The sequence below is a fragment of the Nymphaea colorata genome, chromosome 1, assembly GCF_008831285.2.
Source record: "Nymphaea colorata isolate Beijing-Zhang1983 chromosome 1, ASM883128v2, whole genome shotgun sequence".
Taxonomy (NCBI): Eukaryota; Viridiplantae; Streptophyta; class Magnoliopsida; order Nymphaeales; family Nymphaeaceae; genus Nymphaea; species Nymphaea colorata.
The window spans coordinates 33,164,901-33,185,456 of NC_045138.2; the positions used below are offsets into that span (position 1 = coordinate 33,164,901).

General features: G+C 39.5%; 2 protein-coding genes across 10 annotated transcripts; one reads left to right on the top strand and one right to left on the bottom strand.

Annotated features, from left to right (window-relative positions):
* The first annotated feature begins 6,785 nt into the window (after positions 1-6,785).
* Positions 6,786-10,350, top strand: LOC116258953 (uncharacterized). Of its 2 annotated transcripts, none has more exons than XM_031636496.2 (2): positions 6,786-6,877; positions 8,695-10,350. In XM_031636496.2, the coding sequence occupies exon 2, from the start codon at positions 8,765-8,767 to the stop codon at positions 10,103-10,105; it is 1,341 nt and encodes a 446-aa protein (XP_031492356.1). In that variant the 5' UTR covers positions 6,786-6,877; positions 8,695-8,764; the 3' UTR covers positions 10,106-10,350. The 2 variants fall into 2 exon arrangements, with proteins under 2 accessions (XP_031492356.1, XP_031492338.1); XM_031636478.2 differs by having other exon boundaries at positions 6,788-6,877; positions 8,679-10,350.
* LOC126410290 (uncharacterized) lies at positions 6,812-20,520 on the bottom strand. Of its 8 annotated transcripts, XR_007574055.1 has the most exons (10): positions 20,400-20,520; positions 18,735-18,844; positions 18,571-18,633; positions 16,402-16,475; positions 16,146-16,244; positions 15,986-16,027; positions 14,950-15,045; positions 13,804-13,857; positions 7,261-7,602; positions 6,812-6,938 (listed from the first exon to the last, which is right to left on the bottom strand). XR_007574055.1 is itself a non-coding variant. In XM_050079037.1 (8 exons), exons 2-7 carry the CDS (start codon positions 18,778-18,780, stop codon positions 7,591-7,593), a joined length of 345 nt encoding a protein of 114 aa, XP_049934994.1. In that variant the 5' UTR covers positions 18,781-18,844; positions 20,400-20,520; the 3' UTR covers positions 6,887-7,489; positions 7,557-7,590. The 8 variants fall into 8 exon arrangements, 4 of the variants coding, with proteins under 4 accessions (XP_049934994.1, XP_049934992.1, XP_049934999.1 ...); XR_007574056.1 differs by lacking the exon at positions 13,804-13,857 and having other exon boundaries at positions 6,887-7,489; positions 7,557-7,602; XR_007574059.1 differs by lacking the exon at positions 13,804-13,857 and having other exon boundaries at positions 6,887-7,432; positions 7,519-7,602.
* Between the last annotated feature and the right edge of the window lie 36 nt (positions 20,521-20,556).

Consider the following 20,556-nt stretch of genomic DNA (forward strand, 5'->3'; position numbering starts at 1 on the left):
GCAAAGGGATTGATCTTGAAATTCGGTGATGATACGAAAGAATGTCACCTACTTGCCCCTTTATGAAGACCATTTTTAGATTCCAAGCCTGCTTTTATGATAAACCTCAAAGCAAACATTAGAGCTCCAAAAGCGGCTTCACCAGAGCCGAAAGAATCCGTCTTATGGGGAACTAAGCTATGAAAAATCTGAAACTTAGCAAGAATGTTAAAGTCATGTTAACCTGTTACCTGTATGAATTCAGGACACATCGAGGATAGACCACCAAGCGTTCTTCCCTGGACATAAGCATCTGCTACCCCTAATGCTTCACCGATCATGCAAATGCCGACATAAGTATCGATTCCTTCCCTGCCCGACGTGGCTCAATCCAGCGGTGAAGGCAAACTTCTTTGAATTATTATAATGCTATTAGATTGTATCAGCACCCGCGGACTAACAGATCAGTAACACCATTTTCTGTTCTCACTCTCAGCATAAAACCTCCAGGCACCCTTTCTTGGATCATCAAGAAAGTCTCATTGTTTTGGTTAGATAAGAAAGAGTAAATGCCCAGAGACCACAGCTGATCATCCATTGGATAGCTCTTTCAATGTGAAATGTCCAACACAATGCAGCAAACTTCCACTCGACTTGCTTTTAGTACCTGTCCTACTTATAGAAAATCTAGCTAGTAGAATATCTCATTGCAGTGGTGCGAGCGCCTACAGTGTGTGTGTGTATATATATAATGTTGGTGTTCAAGCTTGCTTCACAATATGTTGGGGTCCATAATGGCGACCATCGCCGTGTCTTCTTCGTGATGCATGGTTTGGTGATTTCTGAAAGCGGAAAAGCTTAAACTCAGGCAAAGCATCGCCGGATTTTTTATGTTAATCTTGTAAGTGGATGTGAATATAATATCAGTCATCGCATTTCTAAATCCCGCCTGCGGCCCACCTTCTCCGCGTTTTCTAGCGCCAGTCTGATGGCAGTTGCAAGCTGACGTATTCAGGATGATGGGATCGATCCACAGTAAATGAAACGCAGAAAACAAAAAATTTCTCCTTCATTTATTAAAAATTCGTTCATTTGACAGTAAATTAAAACAAGTGGCACCAAAATACCAGGTTCCAAACTTGAGGTTAGTTTGAGTACAAGTTGCCAAAATTTAGCTTTGATCCTAATCAAAACCCAAGTATCTAGACAAAGTTAGCTGGCAAAAGAGAAAAAAAAGGAAATTTGATTCTCTGCCCAGAAAAAAAAACATGAACGAAAGACAAAAAAAAGTGCACCCACTGCATCCACTGGGTCAATGATGGATTCAACGCGTCATCTATTTGAATTCAGCATCTCTTCTTCTTTTCCTTCTTTCTTCTGCTGTAATTGCTTGTCATTTATTTGAATTCAGCATCTCTCCTTCTTTTCTTTCTTCTTTCTTCTGCTGTTGTTGTTCTGCTGCTTCTCTTCTTCCCCCTTCTGCTGCAGAGTTTGATTCCTTAGCCAGGAGGAGGAAGGGAGGTGCGGATAGGAGAGGGGGCTGCGAAAAGTCATACAGATATGGCCCAAAGACTTTGGCTTTGTTAACTATGAGGGCTTGAAGAATCGAGGAAGGTAATTTGTGTTGAGAATGTTGAGTGTCAGTCTAATAAGAGACAGCAAAGCCGCCTATCAACTAAATGACTATGTCAATGGATGTGGCTTTCTCTATCAGCAAACTGATACTCTGCTGATATTGATCATGTAAACGCTAAAACATTTATTAATCTGACTAGATTATAGAATTTAACCATGTGAACTGACTATGACCAACAAAAGCACAAATCATAGTTTTCACATGCCCAACTAATTGAATGAATAAAAGTTGTATATGTAAGACTTGTAAGTCTTCCAACTCTTTCCCACTTTTGGAATAAATTTGTCCCCAATATGATCTATTTGGTTGATTTGATAAGGGATTTCAACTTTGAATCGCTCCATGGAAGCTTCAGGTATGGAGGTTAACAGTGCCCCAAATTCAATTTATGGGCAATAATGTCCCAATGAATGCCGTTTCCAGAAGCTAATCTCCCATACTTTATTGAGAAAGCAAAGAATATATCCACAGAAGAATTTGGGCAAGAAAGAATAGAAAAAAAAAAAAAAAACAAAACAATCAGAAACAACCCAGCAACCTCAACGCAGTCGCTCTCAAAACCATTCTAATTAACGACACTCAGATTCATTATGAGCAGGAACCTAGCTTAGTTATCCGAAGTCATATCTACCATCAAGCGAGTGTTCCCTCCTTTTGTCCACTTTGAAATTAATATTCTCACTAGTCACTATCAAAGATCATGTCGTCGGAAAAAACTTGCCGCTTGTATTGGATCTCCGGAGTACATCAAGTCTGATTGGAGAAGCATATTCTTAGATCTTCTGCACCCATTTCTCGCGAGCGGACGGAGGGGATCGAATTGGAGATCACAGGAGAATTCTGATTATTTACTAATATCGCTTCAATTCGCCGATAGACATTATACCCGGCCCCTTGCCGATACGATGCATGGCACGTAGGCTTTATCTTATTTTTCATAAGATTAGTTTAAAAATGTTTTGAAGCATTTTTGTAATTCAGAAAGAAAAAAAGCAACACACACTGTGAATAGTGGGTGATTCTAATCTTCTTTTGGTAGGCCCATGAAGGCCTACTCACCAGGGGCTTACAGCACTGAACAGTTTCCATTATTAACATCTAAGTTGCATTGGATTCTTTCAGGAAGGTGAAAAATAATAACACAGCTGTGAAGTAGTGACTATTTTAAAGACAATCTGTGAGTGAAATAGGATCAGACACTGCCAACTTGTGCAATCTTTATAGGGTGTTTGATAATACGAAACACGTATTTCATGATAATACGATACAGATATTTCATAGACACAATTTTGTTGTTTGGACCCACACTGTAATTATGGGAATTGTTCTTAGATCAAAAAAATTCACGTTGGCATAATACCATCATGTTTTCGAAAACAATAACATGATGTTCCAAAAATATGTATTTCAAGAAAGAAAGCAATGTTATTCGTATTAAATACACTATAATTAGGAAATGCCAATATAGTTCTCTATATTTAATGCTTTCGATTTTTTTTTTTTTTAGTTTCTACACGTGTCTTTGTACAACTGACTTGTTGTTTTTAACATTTTAATTTAAGTCACTCCCATTTAAGGGGTTTGAAGTTCGAATCTCATGGTCCTTGTCATGCTTCCGGTGTGCTACTGTTGTAGGCTGCAAATGGTGGTAAGTATGACACCTGACTTGAATGTTGAATAGTAGACCCATCCAAGCCCAGAAAGAAGATAGAACCTTTCTAAGAGTTTTTATATTGAAGATGGCTTTCTTAAATAAACATTAAAAAAAATTACTGATGATTTTGAGTTATCAAATTCATCTCATTAACAACAAGATCCGGTTCTTGTAAATGTTTATCCTTCACAGACGAGGATGTATGTGTAGGAGGTGTGCGCGAGCACGCCGGAACGATTAATTGTGCAACCTCAATCATGGGACCAGACAGGCGAACTTTACTTTTGGCCTAATGTATTTGTTTCTTATGAATTCGCTAGATGCCATCTGATCCAACCCTTTCGGCGAATAAGGTCAGCTTCAAGTGACACAGCCATTTATTTGGCTCGAGTGCCTTCGGATTCGAAAATTCATACGTTTTCTTCTTTAAGTGGTAGAAATGTTCATACAGTTTCTCTAAAAAGTGCTGCCTATTAAAAGCTCGAAAGGCCAAAGGGGAGGCCGGATGTAGTGAGGATAAGGTCTGCTGATCTTGTCGGTCATGACGGGATTTTACCCCATCCGGTGCCAGCCGGCTGGCTGTGAGAGATGATCTCCCCACAATTTATTGCAATAAAATAAAGAATAACAAGGAGTCCGGGACCAAAACAAACAAAGAACAATAAGGGGCTTCAGTTGATAGTTCCAAACTTTATGATGTCTTTTCAATGTGGTCACTTTTACAAATTGCGCGTGCGGATAGCGTTTACTCGGTTCATTAAGGACCATGTCTGATGTGCGATAAGCAGGAGACGGAACTGAGACTGTTTAATTGAAGTGAAAGACCGCAACTGGTGGTCTCCTTCGTCGTTTGCGTTCTTGAAAATGCAAGCTACCTTGATGGTTATATGCGTTGAGAGAGAGAAAGAGAGAAAGGTGCTCTGATTTTAGGTATCGAGATACCGTGGTCCATCTCCACAGATATCAGCACTTTTTTTTGACGTTAATGGAAGGGCCTCCTCATCCAATGCTCTCTCTCTCTCTCTCTCTCTCTCTCTCTCTCATATATATATATATATATCATTTCAAATATACTGTTAAAGTGCTTCAAGAATTTTTGGTAAAGCTAATCATTTAGGCAAACGTAAAATATATGAATGAGTTAATTTGATGTATATAGCAACAAAGACAAGACTATAAATTTTAAAAAAATCCATAATATGCTTGTTTACCTATGGATCAGAGATCTAAGGAGATTTCATATTTTGTGGGATTAGGGATGTTAATGGGTCGGATTCGAATTAGATGTATGGATTCGAACTAGATGTATACTTTAGTATATCCACTTCTCTAAATATCTAATTATTCCACTAGAATTCAGATTCAAATTTGGACAAAGAAAAAATCTATACCATATCAGAATAGAATCGGAAATCCGAATTCATAATCTGAATCTGAATCCACCTTTCAAACTGAATTCAAACCACATTATAGATATTGAGTATAGGTTATACGTTGAAAACTATATTCAATCTGAATCCCAATCCAAATCCAAATCTGGTCAATGTTTACTTAAATTCGAATCCGAATCCACTCAAATAGCCAAATGCCATTTCTTAGGCGTGAATCTGATCTAAATTCTTAAGCGGTATCAAATTTTTTTCTAATCCAAATTTCTTTTATGTGGTTGGTCGAATATCAGATCTAAATCGAATTTATTGGCCTCTTCAAACAAAGTGAATTTCACGTAAAGAGAAACATTGGATTTGAAATCCACGTTTCTCTAAAAGCGTCGTCTGAGGTCCTAGGGCGGATCGGGCATCCGGTTCATCCTTAACTTAACAAACCACCCTAAGTTGCACATTCAATTTTCACGTTCCTTTTAGTTCTAGAAATTTCAATATTTTGCATTCGGTCATATACTTGGTATTCTAAAAAAACAGCACCCATATAAGAGATACAATTGACTATATATATGTTGTGTGTGTATATAAAATTTAAACTGTTTTAATAAATGTCAGTTTTAACAAACGTGATCATTGGCCTAGGAGAAACATGTGGCTGTAATGCCCCTAACCAAAAAAGGGAAATTAATAAAGTCAGCATTTCTGAAATGACAAAAGCATGAAAGAAAAGTACTCTCTTTTGTTGACAATACATTAACCACACGAATCTTTCAACTAACAATTGATTGAGGCAATTAATATTATTAAATAAGTCATAGATTAGTCCACCTAAATATCATAATTTAATTACTTTATGTATTTTCCGAAAACATCTGCCTCGCACGTGCACAGATCTTACACACACACACACACACACGTCAGCCGGATGTTAGACGTTGCCTCAAAGCTAAAAGTTTGAAATATGTCGTTAAAAATTAGTTATTACAAGAGTATCAGTGACAGTTTATAGTGTAGTAACTGTATTATGATGTTTTTAACAATAGATTATGGTGTTTTCAATAACAGATTTTTATTTTTTAATCATCCACAAACATTTGCTAGACTCCAATCCTCTTACACATATTAACTTAATTTTAACAACCTCACATGTATACTACAGTGTGAGCTTTGACGCATTTAATAAATAAACTAATTTAAAGCCTAAAATTTATTCGTGACTGGCCTCTAGATAACTGTAGTTGATGCGGGGTCGATTCGGGCCATATCAGTTGTATCAAACGTATTTGACTTCCTGTCGGCTGATATTTCGTTAGAATAGATGATGACTTTCTTTTCTCCATTAAATACTCAATAAAAACTAATACGAGCTAATACATAGGAGACGTAAACAAATGTGGTTTTTAATCTTCCATATGTTGGAAAGTCAGATTCTATGATGTGCTTACGATATATTTTATTTCGCTTAGGTGATCTAATAGTGAATTCAGCTAAGATAAACAATATAGGTAGATCCATGTGATCAAATTCCAAAAGGAAACGGAAAAGAAAAATCTGAGGGAGCCATTTATAATTCAACCATTTTTCTATGCATAAGAGAAGGAGTTCTGACCTCTTATTTTTCTTTCATTCTCTTACTTTCACAATGATCCTATTATATATATATATAACCGATTATACGAGTAAAACCAATATCAAAATAATGTTACATGTATATAATGAATATTTAAAGCCATTGGTTCACCCAAATTTCCCCTTTTGAGCCTTTACATGTATATAATGAACCCCTTTTGAGCCTTTACATAATTGGTCGGCATGAGAAAACAAGCACGACTATTTGTGGAGCAAACAAAGCTAATCATGTTTGAATATTGTGTGCACTTTGTTATATAATACAAAATGAGCGGACGAAACTTTTTGAAACGTTATTTCAATTATAATTTAAGTGTCTTTTGGAAAATAAATATTTTTTATAGAGAAATGCATGCAAAGTATGGGACAGAAGCAACGAAGGGAGAGAAAAAAGACAGAGGGTGAGAAAAGAGGACACGTCTTTGACAACCAAATCCGGGCCCCACCAGCCGATCATCTCTTAGTTGTGTCTCCGTCACCCTGCTGCTAAAGTTAAGCGCCCTCCCTCTCTGTTTCTCTCTCCCTTTTGTGACGACCCAGCTGCTCCATTCTGCAAGCTCTAATTGCGTCTCAAGAAGTTCACCAAACTGAAAAGTATGTATTATCTTCTTTCCCCCCTTTCTTTTGCTGCTCATACAATTCTTTTTTCGTTGAACTGACATGAAAACGAAAACAAATGGGTCCTGTATACTTATGTTTTCTCATCTGGTGCTTCAATTTCTATGCTATGGCTGTTGACGCTTTATATTTCCTGAAATTTTCTGCGATTTCTGGTATCATGAAACTATTTGTTTCGCAATTTAGTGGCGGATTTCAGTTCAACAGGGTTGGTTCCAATTCTTTGCTTAAGCGACAAGGATTAAACCCACAATTTCCTCTCCGAGAGCAAGCCTACTTTGCCTTTTAATTCATATGTTCATATAGGTTTTTGTGATTTCTTGCTATAAGAATAAAAGATTATTGGCCAAAGTACGTACCTTGTTTCTGTCGTCTAAATTTCAAATCTGTGACGAGAACCTTTCAAGCTTGTAGTTGTAGATGATCATTGCCATCAAAAGATTTTGCTTGAAGAATTTAACGAACCGCACCGCTCTATGGATTTTGAGGATTTTTGAACTACTGATGTGCGAATCCCGAGCTTTTCCTCTACTGCAGGCTTTGGCTTCTTCAGTCAAGGCGATATTTCGATCTTCATAATGCTCAAATCTGAAAAAAAAAAAATCAATTTTTTTTACCTTACCATCAGTCAGTCAAAGCAGGGGAATTTCGGTACCATGATCTAACGGCTTTGAGGTCGAATCTAAAAGTTATCCTCCAACCTGCATATTAAGGGCAATATAATATGAACATGGGCTTCAAAACCAACTTGCATCATTCAAATCAAAATTTCTCATAAAACCACGCCTTCATCTTGATCTTAGTTTGCTACTACCTAATAACAATTCATTACCCAATCCAATCAGCAGACCAACCAACTAAAATTTCGAGCATTATCAACTACCTTTCTCAGCATCTTGATTATGTTAGTGTTCCAGAGACATGGTAGCCGTTGCTCCCTTTTAATTAACTAGTAAAATATTTTGACCGTAGAAGAAAAAGGGCAGAAGAATTCTTTTCAATCTGAAAAAAAAAATTATTTGCCTCTAGAGCACAGGCTGGCAAAAAGAAGGGCGAATCAATCACCCCTGTCACTTTTCGAAATTTTGGTTCAACCCGTTTTTTGTTTCGAATTATAGGACCATTTGTTTACACCAGCAGCAAGATCAGTAAAAATATATATACATATATATTTTGAATACAGACTAGAAAAATAAAAATCAAGATTCGGATCGGCCTACCAGGACTCAATGACGAGTGGGTTCAGTCCACAGCTTTGAATGCAGGCCCATAGTTATTGACAATAACAATATTTGGTTTATAGCGAGTGGAAGATCCATACGTGCAAGTGCTTCCTTTTCTCTTTTCCTACTCAAATTGCCTTGCGAAGGTTTTCTAAAACCTTTCTTTTTTGTTTTCAATTCTTATACAAAGAAGATGAATTTTAGATATTTTAAACATGATTGCGGCAGATATTTTCTGTCAAAATTTTGGCACATTTGTAATTACTGATTAGTACGCTTAAGGCTTTTCAGCCAACGTTTTCCACAAGCACAAGTGACGTTTTGGTCAAGACCGAAAGAACCAGTTGCCTTTCCAACGCATCGCACACCTACCCCTGAAGAGCCTGTAGCACGTCAGGGTCTAACCAAGATGACTAACTTACCCTTCAGGAATCCGGAATGGACGAGCGGCCTGTTGTTGCCGTCCCTTTCAGAGGCGGGCGAGAAATTTGTTGTTTTCCGAAGCTCCTCGGAAATCCTTCGTTTTGTTAATCTTCGAGGGCTCTAATTTTTAGGCGTGACGGGAAGCAGGTCGATGGCCGGAATCTGACCGAGCGAAGGCGCTGGAAAAAAGGAAATCCACGATTCTCGAGGGATCCAGATGGCGGCGGCGACTCACCCTCAATCCGAGCCGGATTCCGTGGGCTACGCCGACTCAGTCGGCTCCTCCCCGCGCTCCACCACGTTGAGCCGCGGCAGCGAGGCCGAATACCACCAGAGATGGGCCGAGGATGGGCAGGCACGAGTCCGCTTCATGTGCTCCTTCGGCGGGCGGATTCTCCCCCGCCCCCACGACAACCAGCTCCGGTACGTCGGCGGAGAAACAAGGATCGTTGCCGTAGGCCGAAACACAGGATTCGCGGGCCTGATGGCGAAGCTATCGAAGATCGCCGGCGACGACGTGACCGTGAAGTACCAGCTTCCGAACGAGGACCTCGACGCCCTAATTTCTGTAACGACCGACGAGGATGTCGAGAACATGATAGAAGAGTTCGATCGCCTATCCATTTCCGGAGGTCGCGCGGCTAGACTCAGGCTATTCCTCTTTCCCGCGTCGTCCACCAGCCGATCGGACGGCCTTGGTGCCTTCCTTGATGGATCCAAGCGGGGGGATTGGTTCTTAGATGCCCTTAACGGCGGCGGATCCTCTAGGGGCGGCCCCGTTCCCGAGCTCGAGCGGCGGCGATCGGAGGCATCGTCGGTCGTATCTGAGGTGCCAGACTACCTCTTCGGCTTCGATCATCCTGAAGCCATGGACCGAGATGACGGCGTCCAGAGGCCGCCGGCCGCTCCGAAGTCAAAACTGCGGCCGATTGCCGGGGATCAGGCGTCCGCTTCCGAATCTGGATCCCCTGCACCTCCAGCAACACCTCAGCACATCTCTACACCTACTTCCGCGATGTCCGTCCCGCCGATTCCCGATCTCCCCCCGCTCAAGATCAAGCCAGAGGGCGATCCGCTGACCGCCCCTCGAGCAAGTAGGGCAGAACCTCCGAATCCGGCTGCCGAGGGTTTCCCGAATCTGAGCTTCTCTCGCCAAGAACAGGTGTGGCCATATCTACCCGAATCTCACTATCCCGCCGGAAACCCGCCGGTTGCGCCGATGCCGGTTTATTACATTCCGGCTGGAGCTGTCCCGTTTTCCTACGGTCAGCCGATGGTGCCGACAAGCGTAATCCCTCCAGCGAACCTGCCTCTCCCGACGGTCCTGCTGCATAGGGCCTCGCAGGGCCAAGTGTACCGAAGTGTGGCGCCGGAGACGAGGCCAGCCGCCGAGACCTTCGATTACCCGACCGGCATGATCCAGGAGGGGGCAGTTCCGCAACCGGTATACTATGCACCCAGAATGTACCCGGTGGGGACTCCGGCGGCTTCCGATGGCCAACTAGGCGGCAACGCAGCGGACATGATCGGCAGAATTTCTCAGACGCAGCAGAAATAGCGGTTTCCAACCCGCTAACGGTTCCCGCGCAATGACCCAGACTGTAGTCGCGGTGGCCTCATCTACTTTCGCGCGATTGTTTACCGAAATTTTTTTGGTCAACGGTGAGACGTGTTCTTCGTTAGGACAATCATGACGTTTTAATTTGCGTAAACATATGTGTATGGATGTCCTTGGTCGTTGGCCTTACAGGGTATCTCTGTCATTTCCATATTGTGAATGTAAGAGCTTTGATGGTTTGTGTATGCGTGTGGGTGCGTGCGCCAACGTGCATGTCAGTGTGCCTGAGATTGCACGAGGTTGAGGGTGGGAGGGACTTTTTTTCTCTTGTTTTTTGTGCGTGGACGGGCGAACTGAACTGAATTGGTGAGGACGATTCAATACCACTGCGCAATTTCCCTTCCCTGATGAAAGTGATCATAAAAGTATTAAAGCATGATACATGTGACTGGTCTGATATGTTATTGCAAGTGCCGCCGCAGATAACCTGGCTTGACAGGGCTGAGCACTGGATAGTCCTCAATGTGCTTATATTAAGATAAGATAGTGGCGAGGCTGTCAAACTACAGTAAGTAGAATAAGACGAGATGGATCAGGGATAACTGCGGAGAGCGTCGCAATGGATGTTGCTTCTTTACTGTAAGCTAGAGCAAAGGAGGGTTTTGTTATTGGTGCAAGAAATATGTATAATCGACCATTTCACTTTGACCTGCTAAATCCGACGGCCAGAACAGAATGATAATAAAGGATTAAAAAAAAATCTTTTTCTAATTACTTGCTTCTCTAGCTTTATTTTGATTGCTTTCTTGTTTGTTCGAAGCAATCATTCAAATGGAGCCACTAAATTTTCCTGTGTAACAAAAATGCCTTCAATTAATAAAAAAAATTAAAACAAACAAAAAGGACAAGTGAAAAAAAAAACATTTCTTTTCAAATGATTACCAAAATTCTCCCTTCTGGAGTACGTGGTTTGCATGCACCTAATGGCACTGGCAATTCACTTCAAGTGAAGCCTTAGCCTCAAACATTTAATATTACCTAAAATATGTGCTCTAGGTGAGCAGAAACGCAAGTTGATCACCAGGCGGTCCAGTAGATTTGGCTGAGAGGTCACGCCGTGGTTTTTAGCATAAATTCTGATACAAATCTGCGCCTAGATTTGTATCTTACATTCAGATAGTTTAATTCAATAAGAAAACACAATAACCATAATTATTAACCAGACTCCGATGTGATATTGGATCTTTAAGTACTGAATTTTAAAAAATATCCGAGTCTCGTACCATCAAAATCCGATTACTCGTTGATGTATACACCTTTGATGTAGTAGGCATAGTTTGTGTCTCCCCAGAGCGAATAATCAAAGATTAAAAGTCAACAAAAATTGTCGGGTGAAATCCTAGCGCACGCAGAGGTTAAAGAATTCTTAAAATAGATTTAGACAGTTTTAAAAAATTATTTTTTATAAATTTGCGTGCTGTCGTTACAGAAATAACTTTCATAAGTTTTTTATGCACTTATATATGCATCACCTGTATTAGATATATTATCAAATCTAGCAACAAAAAACTATTATTGAATATTTTTATCAGATCGACGATGGTAAGCTCGTTTGCGTTTAAAGCCGCTTTTATCGTTTTGACTGCCATGTGCATTCCATTTTCAATGGCTTATGTGCCTTTTTCAATTGCTTTTGCAATCAGATTCGGACTTAGACTCGAATTCTGTATTTCTTGAATGGAATTACCGCGTCTGAGATCCAATTATGAAACTTTATATCAAATTCTAAAATCATTTTCCTGATTTAACAGATTCAACTAAACCGTTTCAAAATTAAATCAGGAACGATATACGATCTTGTAGATATTTGTAGGCGGATTTTGGTCATCCAGTCTAACACAGTAATGAAGCTTTTTTAAAAAGAAATGTTTAAATATTAATATTCATTAAGAATCTTGAAAGGAACTGTTAATTAAATTAGCATAGGATCTGCACAGTAAGAACACCAAATCATGGAAGGCAGAATGAAGGCTGAGCATGCCTTGATCTTCATATTAAGCCTGGGTACCGGGCCGGGCTATTGCTGAGTACCCGGTACCTAGCCCGGTCGGGTATCAGGTTGGGCCCACCGGGCCAGGCTGCTGATGAGTACCCGGTACCTAGCCCGATCGGGTCAAGGTCGGGTTGGGCCCGGGTCGGTCCAGCCCATTAATAATTTATAAAAAATAATTTTTGTTCTTTTTCAAACTTAATAATATGTATTTTATAATAAAATATATTTTATATTATTAAAATAATTATTTTATAATTAAAATATACTTTTATTATCAAACGGGCCTAACCGGGTCGGACCCAAGCTGGGTCATGCTCCATACTTTAGGTATTCCTTATTGTTGCCCTTGTTAATTCGTCCTTAAGGTCAACTTTGAAATACAATCAAAGACCTTTTCACGATAAGAACATAAAATGGCACGTCATGCATTCGTTTGTGATTGACATTGTCATTTGCACACATTAATTTTCACTTTTGGGGGTGTATAAGATAGGGATAACAATAGTCTAGGAGCAGTTGATAAAGATAGAAGACACTGATGTAACTTAAGCAAGGAGTGGGTTAGAATAAATACTTTGATGGCAGAATGGCAAGTCAGTATGGGCAAATGCCCACAGGAAGCAGAACGTATTGCATGTCACCAAGAAGGAGATCAAAGTAATACGGAAGGAAAGTGAGCTCATCGTCATCCCGAAGGTACTGTCTTTTGTATGGTCGATCGGCCTTACGCACGATTGGGATAAAGGAAGTGAACAATATCGTAATGGATTAAGTTCACAATAAACCCTAAGATAACTTTCCCTACACCTATTTGCATCATTTTTGTTGACTTCGATATTCTGATTATAACTTGTGTAGAACTTAAAATAAGCTCAGATGGAACCCGATAAGATAGAGATAAGCTATAGTCTGCCTCCCAGGACGAGCATCGGTTATGACCAGAGAGATTTTTGACAAGCTCGTAAATGATAACAAATTAAACTTTGATTTTGTTTAATGAAATCCTATTATTTAGAAATCAGTTTTTTAATTTAATTTGTAATTGCAAGTGTACCTGCAAATAGACCACGACAGTACATATACATCGACGAGGGGAGGGGCTGAGCACTGGGTAGTCCTCAATGTGCTTATAATAGTCGGCTATGAAATCAACGACTTGATGGGCTTGTTCACAGAATTCCTCCGAGTTCAGTAGGGTGGCACTTCCTTTGGCATCAATATTGGTGAGGAGGAGGCCCATGTCAAAATAGAGTAAGAAAGAAACACAAGAGTAGCATTAAGGATGATGGTGGAGTGGTAGCGGTGGAGTGGTAGTGAGGGGCTTCGGCGGAGGGAGAGATACATATAGATAAACCAGCCTGGTCTAAGGCCGATGGTAAACAAATTGTTGTGTTGGATCACTTTCATGTAAAGGACCGGATCCAAACAAAAACAAAAGGAAAGCACCGCTTGATAGATTAAATTTGAAAATATAAATAAAAAAGTTGAAAGAGAAGGGGGGCTGATTTCTTTTGAGTGCGTTGGGCTCTTGGGCTTTTTCTTCTAGTTGTTATTGAAGAGAGAGAAAGAGAGAGAGGGAGAGTTCTTGTTTTCTATTATTTTTTTAAATCATTAAAGAGATCTAAAATAGAGAAAAAGAGATCACCTCATGTGGAGGATCCAGATTCTTGACGACCCCTTGACAGTATGGCTTGATCACCTCCAAATGTAAAAATGTAATTATTTAGTGTGGAGAGAAAGGATCACATTTGGCGACATGAAATGAAAACATGTCGAATCAGGGAAAAAGAAAAGGAATTGAAATCCGTAGAATTAGTAGCTAGGACAACAGCAAACAAATAAGCGACCCACCCTTGTTCGGCTATACGTCTAAACTGTGGCCGAACAAGAAAGAGCAAATGAGGGTACCAATATATAACAAAAAAAATTCCAACAAACCGGCCAATCAAATGATACTCATGTTCCACGCAAAGAGAATAAAATTTTCACGATGGATCGGATTTTAAAGCATTCAGACTCACATATTACTTCGGTTAGTCCGTTCAACACCAAGAGATGTTCCGTACCTCTTTTGACCAAATCTATCATTCTTTCTGATCGACTTTCAATTTTGCACTAGCAAGTTCGTAGAGTGAACGTTCCACTAATTCCTTAAGTTCAATCAGCAAACTCGAGAAAATAATAGTGGCGATCACACTAATCGAAAACTAACCACCCACTCGGATGTGAGTAGTGCACCATACACTCGGATATACTGCATAACGGATATATATTGTGGGTGCACAGAAAAATTGCATGACCTAAAATTTTCTTTTCATAGAATGCGTTGGGCTCCCGGTAGAAAAGTTTTCATTTTATCGGTTTCATTTGTTTAATGGTCAATGCGTGGCTTCAGTTGTGTCAATATCCACAAGTTCAAGAGGATCACTACAACCAGTCCTGATTTTTTTACCACGGCAATACCTTCCGCCAGAAACACTTAGGTCGTCGCCACTAGAGACACTAAGGTCGTCGCCACAAACAATGGCCACAACCTCTGGCTTGTCAACCAAGGTCTCCTAGGCAAAAGGTGGTTAGTGAGAAAAATTTCTTGCGACTACTTAATCCGTCGCCAATTGATATTTAGAAAAAAAAAATCAAAATCAGAAAAGGAAATCAACGCAGGTTGTTGTAGAATTCCCGTTGTTGTAAATCGGCAGGAGCAAGAGAGAGAGAGAGAAAACAGGCCCCAAAACAGAGGGCCTTTTGGTCAACCTTCACGGAAATGAAAGAGAGAGAGAGATGCTTGTACCTGAGCTGCCAGCTCGCCGATGGACAATCTACTTACCCCTCTCCGCCTACTGGTGGTGGTCTGCTGCCGCCATGGGTGCCTATGAGACTGTATTGTCTGTGAATGACATATTCAAGCATAAGTGTTTATTTTTCTTAAAAAAGATGGTATCGTCCAACCATAAACTTCATACTAGATATCGATCCAAATGAAGGCATATCCAACCCATTGAAATATCAAACAGAACCGATCAATGCCAGACCCTCAATACAATTTAAGAAGAACAAGTTATTTTCATATGTGACAAGACGGGAATACTTAAAAAACTGATTTTCATAAAAAAACAAATGCTTATCAATGGGCATGTCATCAATTGTGTAGTCCATGAATTTTGAATACCACTAGCATGAACAAGATCTATACATGTGCACATCTAGTTAGCAGAAAAACAACTACAGATAAATTACATGGTTGTAAAGAAAGTACTTAAAACTTACAAGGGGATTCCCATCCTCACCTAGGGTCTACAACTTCTAGCACCTTATCATCTTAAATTGAATCTACAGCCTTGTCGTCCAATCCACACAGCTTATTAAAAACTAAGGTAAGTGGAACACATAGATGTTGTCGTCAGTGTAACAGCATCAATGACTTGCTCCTTGTGCTCCCCAAACCAGTTTTGGTAAGAATCACCAATGACCACCTTTCCTCCCAACAACAGTCTTAATCAGTTTCATCAAAATCTCATTGTAAAACAAATTGGTTAGGGTGCTCATTTGGTGAATTGGTTGATTCAATGACTCAATCAGTTGGGTGCCACAAGAATTGAAGCACTAGCTTCACATCAACAAATACATGTTTTTCAATACTTGTGCACGTGTCTTTATACTTGGGTATGAGTAGAGAGAGAGACACATGTTCATGACAGAAACCTAACCTGAGTCATATCTTCCATATGCTTTAAACCACAACAAACATTATGCATTAAACCAGAACGAACATAAAAAGAAAAGGCATATATTGTTCTTGGAAAATATATATATATATCACTGTTCACCTTCTAGTTCATCATCCTGGGCCTTACTTACAACAGCAACATCTGGATAACATCAAAAACCAATAACAGATCTTAAAACAAGCTTTCCATGACATTCTGAAATAAGTGTTAGCTATTTTCATGCCTAAAGAACTTGCATTCTAATATATTTTGGACTAACCTCAGCCCACCTTCTTTTCCACATGTCTGTTATGGGAAGGGGAAGAACTGGATTAAAAGCAATAGCCTCAATCGACAAGGAGGAGGTCGAAGAGCCAGCCTTAAATGAAAATAGCATCAATGAGAAAAGACTCAATAATATCATGATTTTCCCCCAATGCAGGCTACTATCTTGATTTGTGGATAAACAAACACATACTAGTCAAAATATCCATAACATTCAACTAACATGACACAAGAAGAAACTGAATACTAACCTGGTTCAAAACTATGAGGAACCCATCTGTCGAAGCAAAGGCATGGGTTGCTAGTTGGTGATGATGAAGAATAACTCCACCCCATTTTGCAAAACCATACATATATTAGATGAACCCAGGAACAAAACTCATGCAAGTTCAAAGGATAGAACTTTTCAAAAATGTCACAGTTCAAAATCGACCAATTCTTTTGAAAACATATAAGAGATCTTCCATGACAGCCTCAACCCTAAGTCTAGGTTATGTTGAAAAACAGGTTGAAGGCATTTCAACGGGCTGAAGACACTCGGTTAAGATGGAATAATGGGTCAGGTTCCCAAATGATCTGCCTCTCCTAAGACAGAGGAAAAGATGGACAAATGGTCACATTGCATAAGTGAACTAGGTTTGAAGAGTTTCACCAATTCCATTAACGGACTAGTAGTTCGTTAATGAATGGCAAACACCTTTCAAGACCAAAGGGTATTGGTTAATTCCTCTTATGCCTAAAAAACCTCGAAACATAACAAAACATGTCAAGTTTTTACTTTGAAATAGTTCAAAATTATCAATTTAACTCATAAGCTTGAGTGCTCGTGTTGTGCAAATAAATATGTCATTTTTTTACCCATAGTACCGTACAAGGATTAGGATCCATTTCACATCAATGTTGTTGAATCTCTAGAAGGGATAACTTTCAATTTCCAAAATGTGAACATAAAGGAATCATCCTCGACATCTTAGGTAATCAAGAAAAGGAGCAGATATTGACCCCAAAAACACACATCCACGAAAGACTGTCACATTTAATTCCTGCGAGTTCAGCCTTCATGTCTTTCATCTCTTGGCAGACACCTTTTGTTTTTTTTTCTTTTTTTTTTTTCTTTTGCATTCAGCTTTTTGCCTTTTGACTTTTTTTTCTTTTGATTTTTTTTTTAGGCCGACCTTCACCTTTGAGGGAATACCTCACCACCTCAAAGGCTACTACGAAGCTCCACTGCTTTGGTGGTTATGTGTAGCTTTGTCACGCGTCCAACCCGCTTCACCTTACGGGTTTTCGACGAGCCAAAGGTTCGTAAATCTTTATCTTCGCGAAATAGACATAAATCAACTTTATGCCTACCCGGTACTCTTGATTACTGACTCAGAAGAACAACTACACAAGCCCCGAGCCTATCTCTCAACACTCATTTTGCAACCTGCCAAGATCTTACAAAGCATTGTGGCTTCTCTCTCAGTATATTTTCATGCCAAATCCTTGAAAATGTTTGAACACCAGAGTCAATATCATTTCCTAATCTTCACTTTCTCAGCTTCATAGGATTTTTCCTTAATGTTCAGATCCAGGATTTTTTCAACTTTCCTCTTCCATTGATTGACAACAAAAACTTGAAATTTTCTCCTACTCGGGAAGATACTAAGAGTAAAGCAAAGACATATCATTGTGAGAGAAGACATTTTAAAAATGTTTTTAAACAAAATTAAAATTTTTTCCTTTTACAAACGTTCTTGACATCAAATGGTATATCACCAGGAGGCATGAACTATGTTCTCTAAAGAGAGGGGTGAATGCGAAACAAGATGGGTAGGCTGAGTAGAAGAACAAACTTCACCAACTTTAGGTTGACTTAAGGATGACAAGTTCTCATAAATGTTAGGTCAGCAACTGATTGAAAGTTTTGCAAGAGGTTTAGGTTAATTTCTTCTCTTTCCTTAAAATCATTAGGGAAATGATGATGACAACTATGGGATTGGACACTATTAGACTCTGAATGTAAGGTTGTCTGCAGAAAGCAAAAGTAAAAATGTGTTCGGATATAGAACAAAGGCAGACTTTTCGATTTCTGACTGGTTCACAAATCTGGGTTAAAAAGACATTATATTGTAAAGAGACGATATGAAAACTAAGGATTTTTTATCTACAGAAGAAGGGGATTTTAGAAAACCAAAATTCTGAATTTTTTGAACAATTTTGGTATTTTTTGTATTTTTTTTTCTGAATTTCTGTACAAAGTAGAACATAATAAAAGTTCTCAAAAACAATTTTTCCTAATTAAACTATTAAAGGTCAATAAAAATCACAGAAAATTCAAAAAACTATAATCACATGCAAGAAGATGAAAACACAAAATGCTTGCACCCAAAGTGAACATACAATACCCAAGCACACAGGGCAACAAAGCAACTCACTTCTTGTAATGGACCATGGACCTTCATCATATTCCCAAATGTTTCTACGACAATTAATTTGGGCTGCATAAAGAGGAAACATTTTTTGACAATAAGACTGTCTTAGACAAGTGCGGTCCACCAATTAAGAAGAAAAGGAAGAAAAAGAGGAAAAAAAAACATACCAGACAACGACTGTTGAAGCCTGTCTACAACAATGCGCTGCCTCATTGAGCCTTCCCTTGCTCATGACAAATTTGACCCGCCATCAGCAAAATTAGGTCACAAGTCATAACTGCAAATACAAGAAAAGCAGAATTATAAGAAAGATCTAAGCAATATTTAGAACTAGGCAAGGATAGGAGAAGAAACCACACAAAACAAAAACCAATAATGTCATTAATGCTAGGAAGTACAATGGACAGGCCCAAATATAACTAAACAGATAAAAGTATTTAGCAACAAACAAAGAAAAACGACAACGCATGAAAGTCCGATATTCATATGACATCCATGTTGTAAGCAGACCCCTCTCCAAAGCACGCTAGTTAATGGCTGGAAGGTGTTGCTGTGACCAATAGGCCACAGGCTGACAGCAACAATTTTGGTTGCATTCCAATCTTAGCCTATAGTGAGATGATCACATATGCAATAATGCACTGATTTTAACAATATGCAGTCTTTTTTACTTTGATATCATACAACCCAATAGTATTTTACTGAATTTATGTTAACATTTAAATATGAAAACGGCTTTCTAATAAAAAATTTCAAAATTTTTCGAAAAAGCATCCAACAGATCGTAACAACCCAAAACAAATGCATTAGAATGAGATCAGGAGCAAAGACTGAAAAGTCATCCATACTGATTGAAATGGAATGCAATCAGTGACGGAGCCACATCTGCTACTGGAGCAAATGCTAGTGACTGAGCATGGCCAGTACCTAACAACGGAGTCACAGGCGAGAAACGCTGTGAGAACCATTTCAGTATTTAAAAATTAAGAATTTAAGAGACGATTTAATAATCACAAAAGGGAAGAGGAGCAGAAAGAAGACTACAAGGAATCATCTTTTTATCATCAGTTTAACCATACTTCCAGCTTCAATGAGGTCTCTAATAAAATAATTCCTGCTTCAATGAACACGAACACATGTGCTAAACATTGAAGATGAGCAGGGACTAATCCTCAAAAAATTTTCAACTATTGAAACCGCTCTGGCTCTTGCATGGGTGCAAAATAAAGAGGTGCATGGTGAAGAATTTTTTGAATGAAGGGTCACAACCAGTGAAGCTTGCAGCACACGTTCTCCGACAAAATTAACAATTCTGTAAATTCAATTACCTATTAGTATATGAAACTTGTCCAACTTGGCAAATCCTATGTGGGGCTCAAAGTGAAGGGAGCCAAGAGCTTTATGATATAATATGACATGTTTCTATACGGAGGAGATGGAAGTGGCCAGACTTAAAAGAGGAGAGGGTTTGGAAAGAGGAGGGCAGCCGGATGCATAGCTGGGTCTGTCTCTGCAAATCGGCCATTTGTCTGAACCTCAAGGACAACCCTTACCGTCGTGCGCGAGCAAGCTAATGAGTACAGTGATCATATGTTCCTCAAATACAGAAAAGGCAACAAAGATCCAATGAATTTTGGCCACTGTAAGATATTCAATGACTCAATCAGTTGGACTTAGAACAAATATCAACTTTTTCAAAGATAAAGCATATCTAAAACGACCGTCCCTATGTTAAAAGGGCGAAGAAGACCTGCGATTTGGGGAAACACAGGCAGGAAACACAGGCAGTTTGGAAATAAAATGCGATAGAAAGAGGCAAGCCTGCGCCGTACCTCGACAGAGATGAGGAAGAGGAGCTGATGCAGACGTGCGGCACGAGAATGAGCAGCCGCATGCGGGAGATCTTCTGTGAGAGGAAGACGAGCCTTCTCCACGGGCAAGGGCAAAAAAAAGAAATTATGTCGCGCTGAAGAAGGAAAGAGGGCGGGT

What these genes read in the sequence shown, in the direction of transcription:
- LOC116258953 (XM_031636496.2), top strand. Translation starts at nt 8,765, where the DNA reads ATGGCGGCGGCGACTCACCCTCAATCCGAGCCGGATTCCGTGGGCTAC.
- LOC126410290 (XM_050079037.1), bottom strand. Translation starts at nt 18,780, where the DNA reads ATGAGGCAGCGCATTGTTGTAGACAGGCTTCAACAGTCGTTGTCTG. An exon ending in GCTTCAACAGTCGTTGTCTG is followed by an intron (nt 18,634 to 18,734) that starts GTATGTTTTTTT and finishes CTCTTTATGCAG; the next exon opens with CCCAAATTAATTGTCGTAGA. An exon ending in TCCATGGTCCATTACAAGAA is followed by an intron (nt 16,476 to 18,570) that starts GTGAGTTGCTTT and finishes AATGGGGTGGAG; the next exon opens with TTATTCTTCATCATCACCAA.